The sequence below is a fragment of the Hemiscyllium ocellatum genome, chromosome 14, assembly GCF_020745735.1.
Source record: "Hemiscyllium ocellatum isolate sHemOce1 chromosome 14, sHemOce1.pat.X.cur, whole genome shotgun sequence".
Taxonomy (NCBI): domain Eukaryota; kingdom Metazoa; phylum Chordata; class Chondrichthyes; order Orectolobiformes; family Hemiscylliidae; genus Hemiscyllium; species Hemiscyllium ocellatum.
Genome location: NC_083414.1, coordinates 6,470,877 through 6,491,414, shown reverse-complemented (window position 1 = coordinate 6,491,414; position 20,538 = coordinate 6,470,877). Strand labels below are relative to the sequence as shown.

The window sequence follows — 20,538 nt, the reverse complement described above, 5'->3', positions numbered from 1 at the left end:
TTGACTGAGCTTTCAATTTCTCTTGTCATCCAAGATTCCCAAATCTTGCCATCCTTGTCCTTTATTTTCACAGGACACCGATCCTTGTGGCACTCCATTGGTCACAGGCCTCCAGTCTAAAAAACAACCCTCAACCACAATAGTCTGTGTTATAGCTTTGAGCCAGTTCTGTATCCAAATGGCGAGTTCTCCCTGTATTCCATGAGATCTAGGCTGAAAAATGTGTTGCTGGGAAAGGTCAGGCAGCATCCAGGGAGCAGGAGAATCAACATTTCGGGCATAAGCCCTTCTTCTTCCATGAGATCTGACCTTGCTTACCAGTCTCCCATGGGGAACCTTGTCAAATGCCTCACTGAAGTCAATATAGATCACATCTACCGCTTTACCCTCATCAATCCTCTTTGTTACTTCTTCAAAAAACTCAATCAAGTTTGTGAGATATGATTTCCCATGCACAAAGCCATGTTGACTATTCCTCATCAGTCCATGCCTTTCCAAATACATGTACATCCTGTCCCTCAGGATTCCCTCCAACAACCTGCCCACCACAGATGTCAGGCTCGCTGGTCTCTCGTTCCCCGGCTTGTCCTTACCACCTTTCTTAAACAGTGGCACCAGGTTACCCAACCTCCCATCTTGCGCACCTCCACCTGTGACTAATGATGATCCAAATATCTTAGTAAGAGACCCAGCAATCACTTCACCCCCTAGCTTCCCACAGAGTTATAGGGCACACCTGATTAGGCCCTGGGGATTTATTCACTTTTATGTGTTTGAAGACATTCAGCACTTCCTCCTCTGTAATATGGACATTTTTCAATATGTCACCATCTATATCCCATCATTGTATGTCTTCCATATCCTTTTCCACAGTAAATACTGATGCAAAATGCTCGGTTAGTATCTGCCCCATCTTTTGTGGCTCCACACAAAGGCCACCTTGTAGATCTTTGTGGGGCCCTATTCTCTCCCTCGTATTTGTAAAATCCCTTTGGATTCTCCTTAACTCTATTTGCCAAAGCTATCTCATGTCCCCTTTTTGCCCTCCTGATTTCCCTCTTCAGTACTCTCCTACTGTCTTTATACTCTACTTAGGATACATTCGATCTATTCTGTCTACACCTTACATAGGCTCCCTTCTTTCTCTTAACCAAACCCTCAACTTCTTTAGTCGTCCAGCATTCCCTATACCTACCAGCCTTTCCTTTCATCCTAAATGAAATGTACTTTCTCTGGACTCGTCTCATTTCCGAAAGCTTCCCATTTTCCAGTCATCCCTTCACCTGGGAACATCTGTCCCCAATCAGCTTTTGAAAGTTCTTGTCAAAATTGCCTTTCCTCCAATTCAGAGCTTCAACTTTTAGATCTGGTCTATCATTTTCCATCATTATTTTAAAACTTTAACAGAATTCCGTCTCTGGCCCCTAAGTGCTCCCCATCTGGCACCTCAGAACCTGTCCTGCCTTATTTCCCAAGAGTAGGTCAGGTTTTGTACCTTCTCTAGTAGGTACAACCACATACTGGATCAGAAAATTTTCTTGTACACACTTTATACATTCCTCTCCATCTAGACCCTTATAACAATGGCATCCCAGTCTATGTTTGGAAAGTCAAAATCCCCTACCATAACCATCCAATTATTCTTGCAGATAACTGAGATCTCCTTCTAAATTTGTTTCTCAATTTCCCTCTGACTATTGGGTCTATAATACAATCCAAATAAGGTGATCATACCTTTCTTATTTCTCAGTTCCACGCAGATAACTTTCCTGGATATATTTCTGGGAATATCCTCCCTAAGTACAGCTGTAATGCTATCCCTTATCAAAAAAAGCCATTCCCCCTTCTCTCTTGTCTCCCTTACTGGCCTTCCTCTAGCATTTGTATCCTGGAACATTAAGCTGCCAGTCCTGTCCATCCCTGAGCCATGTTTCTGTAATTGCTGTGCTATCCAGTCCCTTGTTCTTAACCATGCCCTGAGTTCATCAGCCTTCCCTGTTAGGCCTCTTGCATTGAAATAAGTGCAGGTTAATTTATCAGTCCGACCTTGTTCTCTGCTTTGTCCCTGACTGTTTGACTCGCCTTTGTTCTCAACTGTACCAGTCTCGGATTGTTTTAAATCCTCCCAAGCAGCTCCAGCAAATTTCCCTGCCAGTATATTAGTCCCCTTCCAATTTAGGTGCAATCGGTCCTTCTTGTACATGTCACTTCTATCTGAAAAGAGATTCCAATGATCCTTCTGCGGTACACCAGCTCCTCAGCCATACATTCATCTGCTCTATCCTCCTATCCCTGCCCTCACCAGCTCCTAGCACCAGGAATAATCCTGATATTACTATGTCGTTGGTTCCAATATGTACAATGACCTGCTGCTCTGTCTCTCCCTTGAGAACATGATGCACCCTCACTGAGACATCCTTGATCCTGGCACCAGGGAAGCAACACACCATTCTGATTTTTTGCTGCTGGCCTCGAACGTCTGTCTGTATCTCGAACTAGAGAGTCTCCTAATACAATCGATCGTTTGGAACCCAGCATACCTTTTATTACATTAGAGCCAGTCTCAATACCAGAAACTTCGCTGTTCGTGCTATGTACCCCTGAGTGTCCATCACTCTCTACTTTTTCCAAAACAGCATACTTGTTTGAAACGGGGATAGCCACAGAAGATACCTGCCTACCTCTCTTACCTTTCCTGGAGTTAACCCATCTATGTGACTGTACCTGAGATTTTCCCCTCTTTCTATAACTGCTATCCATCACATCCCCTTGCTCTTGTAAATTCCTCATTGCCTCTAACTGCCTCTCCAACCGAGATACTTTACATAGCCTAGTGGATAAATTATTAGAAAATTAAGTGCTCTGAGTTTTATGATTTTCCTATTTTGTCTCCTCTTTTTCCTCCCTTACCATCTCCAATTTAGGATTCTTCTGAGTCATTCACCATGGCAACTAGCCCCAATCGAACCCCTCGGCGTGGAGATGCTTTAACGTCCAGCCCAGGAAGAGACCTCCCCCCTTTTGAAGATGAGTCAGAAGGATTGCTGGGTACTGATGTGCTGGCAGAGGAGGAAGAGGATGGAGAGGATCTGATGGGAGATGATCTGGAACGGTCAGTAATGATCACAGCATGACAAATACTCTTCCACCTGGCTTTTGTTCCGTATTTCTAGAAGATGGGTTGCCAGCAAATATAAGTGTCCATCAGGAAAAATTTATCGGAAAGAGTTGTAGCTTCAAAATGACGACATCACTTGAACCCTGCTCTGATTGTGGATTTAGAAATGTGAAGCAACTTTGTTCAGCTGTGGCTGTCAATTGATTTGATGAGAAAGAGAACAAATTTGTGTTTCATGCCTCAGTGTAATTGTGGAAAATTGTTATTTGTTGTCATGCATCAACAACAGTGACTAAGCACTCCATATGTTGTTGGCAGCTGAAAATGTTAGTCTCTCAAAAGCATACAGTGAAGGTTTCTTTTTAAGTCTGTCTTTTAAAGGAAAGTGGACATACAAAATCTGTCTAATTGAATCTGGTTAAGAAATTATCAGTGTTAAGAGAACTGGAAACTTCACCTAAAATAGGGTTATAACATGGTGTTAGGTCTTAAAACTTGGGGGCTCATTGCTTACTTGTACCATTGAGGATTTCTCAAAGGCCCACATGTGTCTCCTACTTTGCTACAGTCAGTTTTGAGCAAAGGTCTTGCATTTAATCTGGCTAATGTTACACATCATTTTATGTGCAGCCAGTGATGTTGAAGCATGTTTTTAATCAATTTTTTGTCCAGATTTTTAACTTGTCTTTGAAACCAGATTGCAGAAGTGAAAAGCCCATGTTGAATTCATTTTTCTCTTTCTCTTCTGCCTTCAAAAACTGCCTACCTTTACAAGCAATGTCTTCTTTTGCGTGTTTTATTTCCCCATATTGATGACTGAATACTATACTGTGCATTCCCATTTTCAGAGACTACCTTGCCATTCCGGAACTAGATGTCTATGAGCGGGAAGGTATAGATGATGAGGAGGACCTGGAGGAGATGACTGCTAGCCAACGAGCAGAAGCTGAGAGGGAAATGCGAAGGAGAGACCATGCTGAGGGTTTACGCCAAGGCCGTATGAGAATAGATCTCCTGTATGGTGAGTGCCAGTCCTCTGAATTGTGCATAAAACAACTGTTAGGTGAGATTGACGGCAACTGGTTAATTCTTCAAGTCTATCTACTTGTTCTCATTGTATTTTTGTTCTTCTATTTTTCACTCTCGAGGATTTAGTGCGGTTGATGAAATGGCTGGACTTCTTTCCCCAAAAAACAAAACCCTTGCAGAAATGTTATTTTTACATACTTAGGCCTAGAAGTAGTCCATTAGGCTGTGCTTACCAACCAGAAAAAGGCATTTAATGGCACTTTACAGCTTTCAGAAACTATTCATCACTCACCAGGTTCAAGGAGGAGAAGACCATCTCAGAACAATAATTTGAACAGAATTAAGTCATTTTGGCTAATGTGGATTAATTAAAGAAAGCCAGCACACGTGATAAGTTATACATTTAACTGACGTATCTGAGTGTTTTGACAAAGTTACGGGGTTATTGAGGGTAATGCTGTTGATGCAGTGTATGTTTCCTTTCAAAACGCACTTAACAAAATGCCACATAACAACATAATTTTGTCAACTAAAGTTTACTGCCTAAGATATTTAAGGGCCAGTGATGATGGCAAAATCATGAGGAACATCATTGGTCGATTCTGCGGCGGGTAGCCTTACCCCTCTGCAAAATGGGAAGTTCTTGATATGCAAGCTTGAGTTTTTGCAGAACCAGAACTTCTGGTTTGGAATTTTTTGGTATAACAATGGTGCTGTTAATGTGTAATAGGTTTATGAAAGTGAGAATTTGTATTTACTTCATCTCTCTCAGAATCTTGACTTGCCTCAAAGCACTTCACAGCCACTGAAATATTTTCAACATGTAGTTGCTGTTACAATGTAGGGAAATGTGAAAAACAATTTGTGCACAGCACGTTCCTATAAACAGCAGTATGAGAATAACCACAAAATGAGCAGAAGAACTACTCCATTCTTTTTTTGCATACTGCTATTGATTGAGAGGGCAGAAGGGACCTTAGATTAACATCTATCTGAGAGATGACACGACTGATGGTGGAATATTGCACTAGAGTATCAGTTTAATTTCAATATTTAATTTCTTTGGATTTAACCAGCAGTGGTAAAATCATTACCACATGGAAGATCCTTATTTGGTCTAGGGTAAATGTGGTTCTGGAGAGCTCCAATAAATTTTCAAGCACAGAGATCTGTCAAAAATTGCACGTGAAAGGGAGATATGGCCTGGGGAAACATATAGTAGATATACCTCTCTTGTTTCAGAGAGTGATGATGAGGATGAAGAACGGCCAGCAAGAAAGCGCCGGCTTGCAGAGCGAGCAGCAGATGGGGCAGCTGAGGATGATGAGGAGGTGAGTTTGATGCTGTTCTATTATAGGAAAATGACAAAGTAGGAAGGATCTACTCCTTCTGATTTGGTGTTTCTTTCATCATATTACCTGCACACCTTTACCCACTGTGTAATCTCCTAGGATAGGAAAAAGAAAAGCAGATTTAGTTTTAAACTATGACCCAAGCAACTGAGTATTTTGATGAATTACATTAACCCTGCTAAGACAAGTAAGATTAATCGACTAAGAATGTATTGTTAAAATCCAGTGGTAGTATGAGTCACTGATGTTTCGCAGACTCCACAGCAGAAAGCAGAAATTGATTTGCAAGTCTCAGCACCAGGGAAGCTAGCAAGTTTGTGTTAGGTTTATTGCTTTCTTATAACTCAGTGCTTGGTTTTGTGCCATCTCTACAATGCTGCAGTGCACTGGTGTATGTACACACTGCAGGAAGGAAAATTGATTGTCATTTGGAGCTACCAGTTATATAGTTGCAGTGGGACATGTGGCAGTTTCTGATCTTGACTGGTGCATAGTTTTAAGAAGTGGAGGGACTATTTAACGGGGGATGTATGACACATGCTTTTATGCAAACAGTGATAGGTGCTTGAAACATGCAGCCAGAGAAAATGATGGAAGCAGATACAATAGCAAAGTTTAGGAAGGCATTGAATGGACACGTGAAAAGGCAGGGAATAGTGGATACAGATCATGTGAATGCAAATAGGATTAGTTTAGATTGGCATCATGTTTGCCACACACAGTAGTTCAAAGAGTCTGTTCTTACGCTGTTCCGTTAAATGCGTCCTCTCTACACTGACTGTGAGATCAGCTGCGTTTTTCCAGCATTCTGTCTTTATTTCAGATTTCCGGCATCAGCAATATTTTGCTCATATTGTACATATGTAGCCAATTTTTTAATATGTTTCACTTTTTCTTTCTGCTGCTATTCCTTCTGGTGCAGATGATTGAAAGTATTGAGAATCTAGAAGATATGAAAGGTCACTCTGTCAGGGAATGGGTCTCCATGGCAGCGCCCAGGCTGGAAATCTACCACCGTTTCAAGAATTTCCTGAGGACCCATGTCAATGAGCATGGGCACAATGTTTTTAAGGAGAAAATTAGTGACATGTGCAAAGGTTAGTAGAAGCATTGGTGGGACAGGAACATTAGCATTTACATGAACCAGTCTAGATCAAATCTGTCAAAGCTTTGAAGCACCTGGAGCAATGCTCATGAAACCAAAATTGAACAATAGAATTAACTGTCCACATCAGGGGAACGTATGCTGTTTGTATTATGTAACTATCTTCCCCTAACTGCAAATTCTGAATGGATAATTGATTGGATGTCAATGGGGCAGGATTAGATTCTCTCTTGCTAATGATAGCCATTGCCTGACTCTTGTCTGGCATGAATGTTACTTACCACTTGTCAGCCCAAACCTGGATATTATCAGGTTTTGGTCCATTTGGACATGTATCTAAGAATCACACATGGAATAGAGACTCTACTTAAGTAGATATAATTTATCGCAGTTTGCACCCTTTATGAAATACACTATGTAGAAACACAACACAAACTTAAAGTTGTGCATCATAGAACCAAGTTCTCAATGTTAACAAAATGTCAAGTTTTGGAGCAGAGTATATAATGGCGTTCTAAAACGACAATCCCAATGTGTGACAGATCTTCAGCTTATGCTATCTTTAGCACTCCTACATCACAGGGACCTGGGTTCGATTCCAGCCTTGGGTGATTGTGAGTTTGCACATTCTCCATCAGCCTAGGCTTCTTCCCACAGTCCAGGGATGTGAATGGTAAAAACCCCATGCGGTGTTCCAGGGATGGAGGAGGGCTGGGATGCTTTACTGAAGATCGTTGCAGATTCTGTGGGCTAACTGCCTCTTTCTGCACTATAGAGATTCTGTGATTCTAGTCATAATATGGCTGTGTACTTGCAGAGAACAGAGAGAGTCTGGTGGTTAATTATGAAGACTTGGCTGCTAGGGAGCACGTATTGGCCTACTTTCTGCCTGAGGCCCCAGCAGAAATGTTGAAGATATTTGACGAAGCAGCCAAAGAGGTGGTCCTCTCCATGTACCCAAAGTATGATCGGATTGCGAAGGAGATTCACATCAGAATTTCCAGCCTGCCTCTTGTTGAGGAGCTCCGATCACTCAGGTATTACTTTGCAGTAAATTTGCACTATTGTTCTTTAAAGATCTTGTTTATTTCGTGTTTTGAATTTGTTTTTTATTATGTTGTTTAAATATTTAATGACTTAGCAACCACAGTTCCCTGGATTGATGCAGCAGTAGATACTGAATTTTGTGACTTTTTCTAAAAGCAGGTACACAAATGATGAGTCAAGTGGTCTCCTCACATGCTATATTGTTCCAAAAACAAAAGTTTCAGTATGACTGTCAATGTCAAGCTCTGCGAGGTCAAGTATAATGTTGCCGCATGTCAAAGTTAAACCTCACCCCATCAGATTTATTATGTGCTGTATTTTTGGTGGTGACCTCCACTTTCAATAAGTGGGGAGTCAGAAGAGCAGGAGTTGTAGTCTTTTACGTACATATTTTGATTTTTTTATATATTGATGTAAAACTTCAACTCAAATTTCTCATATTCTAAGGAACTTTATTTATTTATCTGATTCCATTTGGGTTCGTTACAAGACTTAAGATGCACTTGTTTCAATCAAGGATGTGTACTTTAGTCATTTGATTTAGAATTCATCAGTGTATTTTCAGTTTTAAGTAAGAAAAGTATGATTTTTTTATCGCAACATCATTCAGCATCATTTTGATATTTCTTTCATCTCCTTCCTGTCAATTCTTTTTTCTCGCCACCTCACTCCATGCTTGACTAGGTCCACAACTTATTTCAGTTAATATGTGTTGTCACAGTCCCTTGATAGCTGACAGAGGGACGTCCGTGAGCCCTGGTGAAAATAGGATGTTTCCCCTAGCTGATGAGTTTAGCACCAGCAGGTATGCTCTTTCAGAATATGGAGTAGATTGTTTAAAAAGAGAAAAAGAAAGTTCTTCACTTCTAATTGTGAATCTTTGGCATTCTTTACCCTATGGAAGCTTAATCTTCAAGTCTGTTTAAGAACACAATCAGTAGTTTCTGGATACTAATGATATCAAGGATTATGGGGCAGGTGTGGGGAAAGTAATGTTGAGGTAAATATAAGCTATGATTTAGTTGAATGGTCGAGCAGGTTCAACGGAACAAGTGACCTCCTCCTGCATTGGTCTCATCTAGATTGAAGGTGGTTCTAGATTTGTAGGGATGCTGGCTCTAGAAACATTTCTGATTGAGCTATCAAATTAATCCCTCTAATGCAGTTCTTTCCCCAAAGCCCTGCAACAAAAAGGTGTGGTGATCCATTGACACTTCGAACCTGGCTGTACCTTTTAATCATAATCAGTCTGTGGTTGATACGTGACTCCACTTCCCTTCTGGTTCCACAGCTCTTGGAGTCCAGAAGTCTATCAATTTCTGCCCTCAATGTATTTAATGATTCAGCAACCGCAGCTCCTTGGATTGGAGAATTCTGGAAATAATTAAACATCCCAGCCTAGGAGGATGTTTTTGACTGGAGCCTAGGAGGTTGGGATGTGACCGTACAGAAGTTTATATTATCATGAGGTGTTTAGATAAGGTGAATGGCAGGTGTCTTTTTCCCTAGGGTGAGGGTTTTTCAAGATTGGGGGCAATTTTTTTTAAGGTGCGAGGAAAAAGATTTAAAAAGAACATTGGGGCAGTTTTTTTTACATTGTTTCATTGGTGGAATGAACTTTCAGAAGAAGTGGTGGATACGGGTGTAATTACAAGGTTTAGATGAGATTAGATTCCCTACAGTGTATAAGCAGGCCCTTCGGCCCAACCGGTCCACACCGACCCTCCAAAAATAACCCACCCCGACCGATTTCCCTCTAACTAATGCATCTAACACTATGAACAATTTAGCATGGTCAGGACACCTGAACTGCGCATCTTTGGGCTGTGGGAGGAAACCCACGCAGACATGGGGAGAATGTGCAAACTCCACACAGGCAATCACCTGAGGTTGGAATTGAACCTGGGTCCCTGGCTCCGTGAGGCAGCAGTGCTCACCCCTGAGCCACCGTGCCGCCCGTAAGGGCATTTAGGTAAGTACATGAATAAGAAATATTTTGAGGGATCTGGGCTGAGCACAGGCAGGAGTAGATTAGTTGGGATTATGGTCGGCATGGACTGGTAGGACTGGAGGGTCTGTTTCCATGCTGTATGACCGTGATACTATCTGAAGAGTCTCCTCATCTCAATCAAAAGTGGTTTCCACATTGGCCTAAAACTATGACCCCTAGTTCTAGACCCTCCAAATCAGGAAAGTATCCTCTCCATATCTTCTCTGCGAAGCCATCTCAGAATCTTCGAGTTTCACTAAGATAACATATCATTCTTCTGAACTTCAGAGAGTTTAACTCCAATCTTTCCTCGAAGGACAACAACTCCGCTCCATTTTTATTTCAAAAGTTACCACTAAATTTGTGTCCACAATCTTTAAGCAGATTGTAATTTGTTGAATTAAAACTCTCTAATCATGACTTGGTTCTTTAGCCAGTTACCTTAAATATGTGACTTGTCTGCCAGTGGAAACAGTGTCTCACTAACTACACTGTTAAATGTCTTCATAACCTTGAAAACCTATGACAGTATCTCTTTGTTTAACCTAGGATTGCTAAAGAGAAGGTTATGTTGTTTCTGTTAAGCACTCTAACTGAGGACTAACCAATTATTTGGAAGTTTAGCATAAATCTATTGTGCTCGGTCATTTAGTGTTTTTGTTTTGAGACAGCCTTGCCAAAATGTCCTACTACTTTCAAAATCCCATTTAACTCTTCTTAGGTATTTTTCTAATGAACACGAACCTAATGTTCAAAGATGTTATTACTGCAGGAGGAGGTACTTTAATCCAGGCCCCTGACTCCAAAGTCCACTGTCCTACACGAGCCCCTAACTTGATTTTTTTTAATGTAGCCTTTTTTTTTAAGCAACACGTTCAGAGGTGTACTTCATTCTTTTTATTACAGGCAACTTCATTTGAATCAGCTGATCAGGACAAGTGGCGTGGTTACCAGTTCTACAGGAGTCCTGCCGCAGCTTAGCATGATCAAGTACAACTGTAACAAGTGCAACTTCATCCTGGGTCCATTCTTCCAATCCCAGAACCAGGAAGTGAAGCCAGGCTCTTGTCCTGAGTGTCAATCTGCAGGGCCATTTGAAATCAACATGGAGGAAGTATGTAGATGTGGTTCTTTGGAAAATTCAGACTTGTACTGCATACAGTGTCTCTTGTAATTTACTCTACCGGGTAGCATGCACAGCTGGTATGATGTTATCCTGTACCACTATTTGCTTTTAAAATTAAGTGGGGTAAAATTTGCTTTTAAAATGAAGTGCTTTTAAAGTGGGGTACCGCAGGGATCAGTACTGGGACTGCAGCTTTTTACAATATATGTTAATGATAATAGAAGATGGTATTAGCAATAACATTAGCAAATTTGCTGATGATACTAAGCTGGGTGCCCGGGTGAAATGTGTTGAGGATGTTAGGAGATTACAGGGTGACCTGGACAAGTTAGGTGAGTTGTCAGATGTATGGCAGTTGCAGTTTAATGTGGATAAATGTATGATTATCCACTTTGATGGCAAGAACAGGAAGGCAGATTACTACCTAAATGGAATCAAATTAGGTAAAGGGGCAGTACAGAGAGAACTGGGTGTTCTTGTACACCAGTAAAAAGTGAGGTCTGCAGATGCTGGAGATCAGAGCTGAAAATGTGTTGCTGGTTAAAGCACAGCAGGTTAGGCAGCATCCAAGGAACAGGAAATTTGACGTTTCGGGCCAGAGCCCTTCATCAGGAATGAGGAGAGGGTGCCAGACAGGCTAAGATAAAAGGTAGGGAGGAGGGACTTGGGGGAGGGCCGATGAAGATGTGATAGGTGGAAGGAGGTCAAGGTGAGGGTGATAGGCCGGAGTGGGGTGGGGGCGGAGAGGTCAGGAAGAGGATTGGAGGTTAGGAGGGCGGTGCTGAGTTCAAGGGAATCGACTGAGACAAGGTGGGGGGAGGGGAAATGAGGAAACTGGAAAAATCTGAGTTCATCCCTTGTGGCTGGAGGGTTCCCAGGCGGAAGATGAGGCGCTCTTCCTCCAACTGTCGTGTTGTTATGTTCTGGCGATGGAGGAGTCCAAGGACCTGCATGTCTTCGGTGGAGTGGGAGGGAGAGTTAAAGTGTTGAGAACAGTAGAGGTCCTTTGCAGGTCTGTGAGAGTGTTGTCCTGAGCTGGGGTAGGGCTGACTGCAGGGAATGTAGGTAGCGACGCATGGCTGCAAGGGTGGAGCGGAGGATCCGGAAGGAGGTCTGTTGCTGGAGGCTTCGGATTTGTTGTAGGTACAGATTGTCCTGGTTGGGTCCAAATTTTGTTGGTTGGAATGTAGTCCGGAGTCCGTGTGGGATCAATCGGTTCCGTAGGCAGGTGCTGAGGAAGGAGATGTGGCTGTGGTAACGAGTCTGTTTGAGAACGTGGCTGAAGAGCTTCTGTGCAGAGGAGATGACCTGGGGGGTGCAGTGAGAGAGAGGCTCACTGAAATCCTTGTAGAGGGAGGAAGACAGCTTCTTCAAGGAAGGCATCCTTGCAAGAGGATTCGTAGTAGGTTAAAATCTTCGAGTAAAAAGTGAGGTCTGCAGATGCTGGAGATCAGAGCTGAAAATGTGTTGCTGGTTAAAGCACAGCAGGTTAGGCAGCATCCAAGGAACAGGAAATTTGACGTTTCGGGCCAGAGCCCTTGATCAGGAATGAGGAGAGGGTGCCAGACAGGCTAAGATAAAAGGTAGGGAGGAGGGACTTGGGGGAGAGGCGATGGAGATGTGATAGGTGGAAGGAGGTCAAGGTGAGGGTGATAGGCCGGAGTGGGGTGGGGGCGGAGAGGTCAGGAAGAGGATTGGAGGTTAGGAGGGCGGTGCTGAGTTCAAGGGATGGAGGAAGAGCGGCTCATCTTCCGCCTGGGAACCCTCCAGCCACAAGGGATGAACTCAGATTTCTCCAGTTTCCTCATTTCCCCTCCCCCCACCTTGTCTCAGTCAATTCCCTCTCCTCATTCCTGATGAAGGGCTCTGGCCCGAAACGTCGAATTTCCTGTTCCTTGGATGCTGCCTAACCTGCTATGCTTTAACCAGCAACGCATTTTCAGTTCTTGTACACCAGTCAATGAAGGTAAGCATGCAGGTACAGCAGGTAGTGAAGAAGGCTAATAGCATGCTGGCCTTCATAACAAGAGGGATTGAGTATAGAAGCAAAGAAATTCTTCTGCAGCTGTACAGGGCCCTGTTGAGACCACACCTGGAGTACTATGTGCAGTTCTGGTCTCCAAATTTGAGGAAAGACATTCTGGCTATTGAGGGAGTGCAGCGTAGGTTCACGAGGTCAATTCCTGGAATGGCGGGATTACCTTACACTGAAAGACTGGAGCAACTGGGCTTGTAATACCCTTGAGTTTAGAAGACTGAGAGGGGATCTGATTGAAACATATAAGATTATTAAAGGAAGGACCCTGTGGAGGCAGGAAACATGTTTCCGCTGATGGGTGAGTGCCTAACCAGTGGACACAGCTTAAAAATACTGGGTAGACCATTTAGGACAGAGATGAGGAGAAACGTCTTCACCCAGAGAGTGGTGGCTGTGTGGAATGCTCTGCCCTAGGCTCAGTCTCTGGATTCATTTAAGAAAGAGTTGGATAGAGCTCTCGAGGATTGTGGAATCAAGGGTAATGGAGATAAGGCAGGAACAGGATATTGATTAAGGATGATCAGTCATGATCTTATTGAATGATGTGGTGCAGGCTCAACATTTAAAATATCTGGATGGGTTTTTAAATACAAAAATTTAAGCGGATATGGACCAAATGCTGGCAAATGGCATTACTTTAATATAGTTGGTCAGCATGGACAAGTTGGACGGAAGGGTCTGTTTCCATGTGTACAGCTCTGTGACTCAGCTTTTGAGAAGCTCATCAGGTCCATCTTCTCCTACCCCCATCCCAAAAGTATCTATTCATTCCACACACACACCCCACCTCGTGTTTATCTTGTTGTCCCTTAGACACATGCATGCTTGTCACCTCGACTACTCATTGTGGGCCACTTCTCGTGAGTCTGCATTGTCAGCGGAACGTTTAATAAAATTAAACAAAAACAGAAAATACTAGAAACACTCAGCAGGTTCAACATAAAAGAAAAAGATAACATTTCATGTTAATAACCTTTGGCTCAATAGATTGTTTGATGTTAAACAAAGGGTGAAAGCAACAGGTTATTTGGATAACATGAGATGAAATGCAATGGGAGGAGGCTTATTTAAATTCTAAACACACCGTTTGCTTTTGTATTGTAAATTCAACACCATTCTCTTCAATAGACAATAGGTGCAGATGAATCCAGAGACTGGGCCTCCACTGCCCTCTGTGGCAGAGCATTCCACACAGCCACCACTCTCTGGGTGAAGAAGTTTCTCCTCATCTCTGTCCTAAATGGTCTACCCCATATTTTTAAGCTATGTCCTCTGGTTAGGCACTTACCCATCAGCGGAAACATGTTTCCTGCCTCCACAGTGTCCAATCCTTTAATAATCATATATGTCTCAATCAGATACCCTCTCAGTCTTCTACACTCAAGGGTATACAGGCACAATCGCTCCAGTCTTTCAGTGCCAACCTCCACTGCTTCCTTTGGCAACTCATTCCATACACGCACCACCACCATGTGAAGCCATTGCCCTTTAGGTCCCTTTTAAATCATTTCCCCTTTCCCCTCTCTCCTTGAACCTATGCTCACTAATTTTGGACTCCGCTATCTTGGGGAAAAGATCTTGGCTATTCACTCCGTCCATGTCCTTCATGATTTTATAAACTTCTATAAGGTCACCCCTCAGCCTTTGACACTCCAGGGAAAATAGCCCTGGCCTATTCAGCCTCTCCCCAAAGGTCAAATTCTCCTACCCTGGCAACATCCTTATCTTGGCAATGTCTGAGAAACAGTCATTTAACTTCTGCAATTAACAATTGTTTTGACTCTTAAACCTTTAAAATCCACATGTATGTGGCTCATGTAAGCAGCAATTATTTATATCAAAACGCGAATAAAGTCAGTTCACTGATCATGATAAAATTACGGTGAAAGACCATAAAAATATTTATTTGTCACAGGATGGCTTCAAGGGATTGAAATGCTAATTACTATTGTTTGGTTTGACTTCTAAACCATATATGCTCTTCTATTTTAAATGTGAATGCTTAGTGCAAAAGAAATCTTGTGGCAGTGTCCTGTTTATGGATCAATCTATTCTTTCCCTTCAGACCGTGTACCAGAATTACCAAAGGATCACCATTCAGGAAAGTCCAGGCAAGGTTGCAGCCGGAAGGCTACCTCGCTCAAAAGATGCAATCCTTCTTGCAGATCTGGTGGACAGCTGTAAACCGGGTGATGAAATTGTAAGTTGTGACTGAATGTATATGGGACTTTTCTTCAACAGTCCACGCTGCTTTGTACATCAGTTGCATTGCGCATTTTCTGACTGTGTAAAGTATCTTCTGCTTTTTTGCCAACTTTGTAGCATTCATTTTATACAAGGGTTTTCCAAGTTCATTTTAGGTAAACTGAGATCCTGGTGTAGCTGTGTTCACTGCCAAATAACTTTATCTAAACTGTCAGATCAGCAGTTGAACTGATCTAGGCCTGGTTAGTATTGTTAGTAGTTTTGTGGATGTGCACAAAAATGAAAGAACTACATGGAATAATCAACAGTACTGTGCTGAAATTCAGTAAAGCGTCAATAGATGCATTAGCCAATTGGAGTGTTCGCTGTGAAATATATTTTTTTTGAGTCGGGGGATGAAACCCTATTTGTTGATGGGGATGGTGTGGTTGGTGGTGGGGGAAGAGTAAAGGTTTTTTTTAGCAAGGATGGAATTGGGTACATAGGAGTAGCCCCCTGGAAAGCTGTTTGGAAAGACAAGGACTGATAACGTCAACTCTTGCCCCGTCTGGATATCTCCAAATACACTTTAGATTTGTTAAATATTTAGTTTGACCGTTCTAAAACAGTATAATTTTGTGTTTTTATTTGCTGCCACCTAATGGGTTATTGATTTGTATTCTTGTCTTGTTTGTTATTGCAGGAACTTACTGGCATATATCATAATAACTATGATGGTTCACTGAATACTGCCAATGGATTCCCAGTCTTTGCTACAGTGATCATGGCAAATCACATCACAAAAAAGGACAATAAAGTGGCAGTTGGTGAGCTTACAGATGAAGATATTAAGGCAATCGTTGGTCTTTCTAAAGATGAACGTATTGGAGAGAGGGTGCGTATCTTGAGACAGTGAAGCTTAAGAAGCAATTAAAGTTGACTCATGGGTGCAAAATAGAAAAGCCCAAAGTAAATCTCTTCCTTTGTGCATATCTGTTTGTGTATACACATACATTCCATATGTTTATATTCTTTGAGCATTGTGTCCAGGAGTCAAAGTCAATGCAAGTCAAAAACAGTTGTTTCCTAAGAGGTATTAATTATCCTTCCCTGGGACCCATGAAAAAAATGTTCTGTTTATGCCAAACTGGGCATGTTCAAGGAACAAACATCTCTCTTAGACAGGTGCCCAGGACATTTGAATATATTTGATGGGATGGAGATTGGAGGAGTTGGATGACTGTTTTGTTTTCCAGTGTGATGCCAACAGCATGTTCAATTCCTATACCAGTTGGTGTTACCCTGAAAGACTCTACTCACCCTCCGGCCTCACCTGAGACATGATGACCATCCACAGGAGTCGCAAAATAGTTCCATTCCACCTTTCTCGCCCCAACTGAAATGCCTTGTCCTGTATGTAAAATTAAATTTGTCAATCTAGCAACTAAGCAAATTGGGCTGCAGCAGCATTTGCATGATGCATAAAAAGACGATGATTGTGACAGTTCAACATAATCATGAGATTGTTACATTTGTGATCGAGCAGCAGTACTCATGGAATGCCTTTGAAATAATTCACACATGTCAAGTTTATGAAAAAAATTCAAAGTTGATTTTGTTTTTATTTCTTTTGTATGCACTGTGTGAAGTGGATTCTTGTCCCATCAATATTGATGGAGTGTACAATGTTTTTACACCACTGGAGTCTACCAGAAAGACTCTGATTGTATTTGAGAGGATTGAACTGTCTAAACATTCTGTTATAACTGATTTGATGATTGGGCGAGTAGATTGTAACATCTGTTTCACCTCACTCCTAGATATTTGCTAGCATTGCACCTTCTATATATGGTCATGAGGACATAAAAAGGGGTCTTGCATTGGCACTGTTTGGAGGTGAACCGAAAAACCCAGGTAGGATTATGTCTTGAGAAATAAGCCGTACCTCTTCGCATTGCCCATGCCTTCATCAGCCAGATTGTGATTGTATTTTTTAAACTCTTCAGTGTTTTTTGTAAAACATTATTTTAAGGTTTTGCTTAATTCTCCAATCTTCTAAAACACAACTGTAGTGTCACCTAATTACTATGGTTTGATACACTGCATAATCTGCATTTTTAACCCCCTTCTGTGTGATATGTAATTTTTATCATTAACCATGCTTTTTCATCCTTTTTTCTTCCCTTAAAAGTTCTGTGGCATTATTTTTGTATGCACGTTCATCATCAGAACTACATACATTTCATTTGAAATATGAGTAGAAGGGCTGTTGTGCTGCAGAGAATTTTTAAAAATAAAATGTAACACAGAAGAAACTGGATTTGATACTTTTAGTAGAGTAGCTGACACCAGATGTCTTTTGAGTTGAATAAAAAGAAACTGTGTAGCAACAGCTTTCAGATTGGTTAAGTGATTGTTTGCCACAACTGAGAGGAGAGAAAACAACGTGCAAGAGATCTGCAAAAGCCTGCAAAAAATGCTACAGCTCTCTCTCTCTCCTCTCTCTTTCTTTCTTTCTTTCTCTCTCTTTTTCTTTCTTTCTCTCTCTCTCTCTCTCTCTATCTAGAAAAAAAATCACTGAAAAGTCTCTGTAAAGGTAAACATTTGTAACTCCAGTCAACACTTAGATTCAAGTGAATTGCTAAATTGAGGATTGATGTAGTCAACACATGATATCATCACAACAACCAAAAGAACCGAGTTAACATTATGAAGGTCTTCGATTTTCCCTTATTTCTACTTAATTCTTATGGATTTTAAGCAATAGTTTTCTTCCTGGTTGTTTGGTTTTTCAGGTGGGAAGCACAAAGTCCGTGGAGACATCAATGTTCTCTTATGCGGTGACCCAGGCACAGCCAAATCGCAGTTCCTGAAGTATGCTGAGAAGGTCTCCAGTCGAGCAGTTTTCACCACTGGTCAAGGTGCTTCTGCCGTTGGTCTAACTGCCTATGTGCAGAGGAACCCAGTAAGCAGGGAGTGGACTCTGGAGGCTGGTGCTCTGGTGTTAGCAGATAGGGGTGTCTGTCTAATAGATGAGTTTGACAAGGTAAGAAAACTGCATTTGAAATATTTTAGTTTCTCCTTTTTCAGCCTGTGCCACCATCATGCTCCTTTCCACTTTTTTGATTAGATTAGATTACTTACAGTGTGGAAACAGGCCCTTCGGCCCAACAAGTCCACACCGACCCGCCGAAGCACAACCCACCCATACCCCTCCATTTACCCCTTACCTAACACTATGGGCAATTTAGCATGGCCAATTCACCTGACCCGCACATCTTTGGACTGTGGGAGGAAACCGGAGCACCCGGAGGAAACCCACACAGACACTGGGAGAACGTGCAAACTCCACACAGTCTGTCGCCTGAGTCAGGAATTGAACCCGGGTCTCAGGCGCTGTTAGGCAGCAGTGCTAGCCACTGTGCCGCCACTTGTAAAGGGTAGGTTTTTTGCCAAGTGTGATGTTGAGCTCCCAGTTACCATTTTTGCAGTTTTCTTTTAGGTTTTGAAGTAGTAATCCACTCCTGAACTTAACCTGATCTTCATTTGTTACTTGCCCAAGTTCATAACTTAGTGCTTGTTATTGGACCATAATAATGACACCATCATAAACTGATAATTTGAATTCTGGTTGAAAACACATCTGAAATGAAAAGGCCAAGAAAGTAAAGCTACCAGCTTGTTACATAAAGCTAATTGGTTCACTAAATCTTATCTGGGAGGAAAACATGATCCGAGCGCAAGCAGCCTGTAGATCCAGTCTGACGTCAGTTTAGTTGACTCAACTGTACTGCATCGTGGTTCAGTGGTTAGCACTACTGTCCCACAGCACCTGGGACACTGGTTCTATTCTACGCTTGGACGAGTGTGTGGAATTTGCACATTCTCCCTGTGTCTGCATGGGTTTCCTCTGATTTCCTCCCACAGTCCAAAAATGTGTAGGTTGGATGAATTGCCCATGCTGAATTGCCCCTGGTTGTGCCGGCCAGGTGGATTTGCCATGGGAAATGCAAGGTTAGAGAGATAGGGTGTGAAGGATGCTCTTCAGAGATTCAATGTGAACTCGATGGCTAAATGGACTGCTTCCACACTGTAGGAATTCTGTGATTCCACGCATTGCTTTCCGAGTTTTGTAGCAACACACTCTGTTGCATCAGAACTTGTTTCAGACAAAATGTTACCTTCTTAAAAGGTGACAAGGTGTTGTCCATAAATACCTTTCCTGAGAATTGAAGGGGGAGAAATACACCTAGGAAGTAATTGAAGGCAGAGGTGTTGTGGTAACTGGACTAGGAATCTAGAGGGCTTATGCCCGAAACGTCGAATTTCCTATTCCTTGGATGCTGCCTGACCTGCTGTGCTTTAACCAGCAACACATTTTCAACTAGGAATCTAGAGCCCCAGATAAATGTTCTGGAGTCATGGGTTTGAATCCCATCTTGATGGAATTTGAATTCAATAAAATTCTGTAATTAAAAATAGCTTCCTTGATGGCAACAGTGCTAGCAATGCATTGCCATTTTATTTTGCACGGAGAAACATTTGGTCACTGTCCTTTAGGGAAGGAAATCTGCCTTACTGGTCTGGCCTACATGTGACTCTCGACTTTGAGCAATTCAACTGACTCCTGACTTTTTTGAGAAACTAAGGATGGGTAATAAATGTTGACCCTGCCAGCAATATCCACATCACGTGATAGAATGAAGAAAAATCAAGAAAGAGGCACCTATACTTGGAACTGTAGCTACTCCTTCCCTTCACCCATCTCTCTCCTTGCACAGAGAATGGAGTCATAAAGCATGGAAATAGGTCCTTCAGCCCAACCTATTCATGCCAACCAGCTTGCATAAACTGAATTAGTCCTACTTGCCTCTGTTTGGCCCATATCCCTCTAAACCTTTCCTATATGTGTACCTGTCGATATGTGTTTTCAATGTTGTAATTGTACATGACTCAATCACTTTCTCTGACAGCTTGTTCCATACACACACCAAACTCTGCATGAAAAGTGCCCCTCCACTTCCTTTGAAATCTTGCTCCTCTCACCTTAAAAGAAATGCTTCCCAGTTTGTAACTCCCCTATCCTAGGGAAAAGACCTTTTGCTGTTCACCTTGTATATGCCCCTCATGATTTTATAAACCTCTACAAGATCACCCTTCAACTTGCTATACTCGAGGGAATAAAGTCTCAGCTGATCCATTCCTGATGAAGAGCTTATGATCGATACGACAACTCTCCTGCTCCTCAAATGGAGCCTGACTGCCTGTGCTTTTCCAGCATCACACTTTCTGACTCTGATCTCCAGCATCTGCAGTCCGCACTTTCTCCGTATTATTCTCCCACAGCCACATCACATTGTACAGACTGAGAATCAAACCAGCTTCCTGTAGACACTATTTAAAAATTTACTAAAACAATAGATTGCATTTATATGGTGTCTTTCATGACTCCTGACCTTCCCAGTGTTTTACGGGCTTTTAAGTAATCTTGAAATGTAATAACATAACAGGCATGGCTGTCAATTTACTCCGCGAAATCTCACAAGCAG

General features: G+C 42.1%; 1 protein-coding gene across 1 annotated transcript in view; it reads left to right on the top strand.

The window, feature by feature from the left end:
* mcm2 (minichromosome maintenance complex component 2) overlaps positions 1-20,538 on the top strand; it is a 53,853-nt gene that overhangs the window by 7,728 nt on the left and 25,587 nt on the right. The window contains exons 2-11 of the mRNA XM_060835064.1: positions 2,925-3,112; positions 3,967-4,139; positions 5,390-5,478; positions 6,422-6,596; positions 7,422-7,641; positions 10,548-10,755; positions 14,871-15,005; positions 15,693-15,884; positions 16,810-16,903; positions 17,785-18,035. Coding sequence (XP_060691047.1) covers positions 2,925-3,112; positions 3,967-4,139; positions 5,390-5,478; positions 6,422-6,596; positions 7,422-7,641; positions 10,548-10,755; positions 14,871-15,005; positions 15,693-15,884; positions 16,810-16,903; positions 17,785-18,035 — 1,725 coding nt within the window. The remainder of the gene's footprint in view (positions 1-2,924; positions 3,113-3,966; positions 4,140-5,389; positions 5,479-6,421; positions 6,597-7,421; positions 7,642-10,547; positions 10,756-14,870; positions 15,006-15,692; positions 15,885-16,809; positions 16,904-17,784; positions 18,036-20,538) is intronic.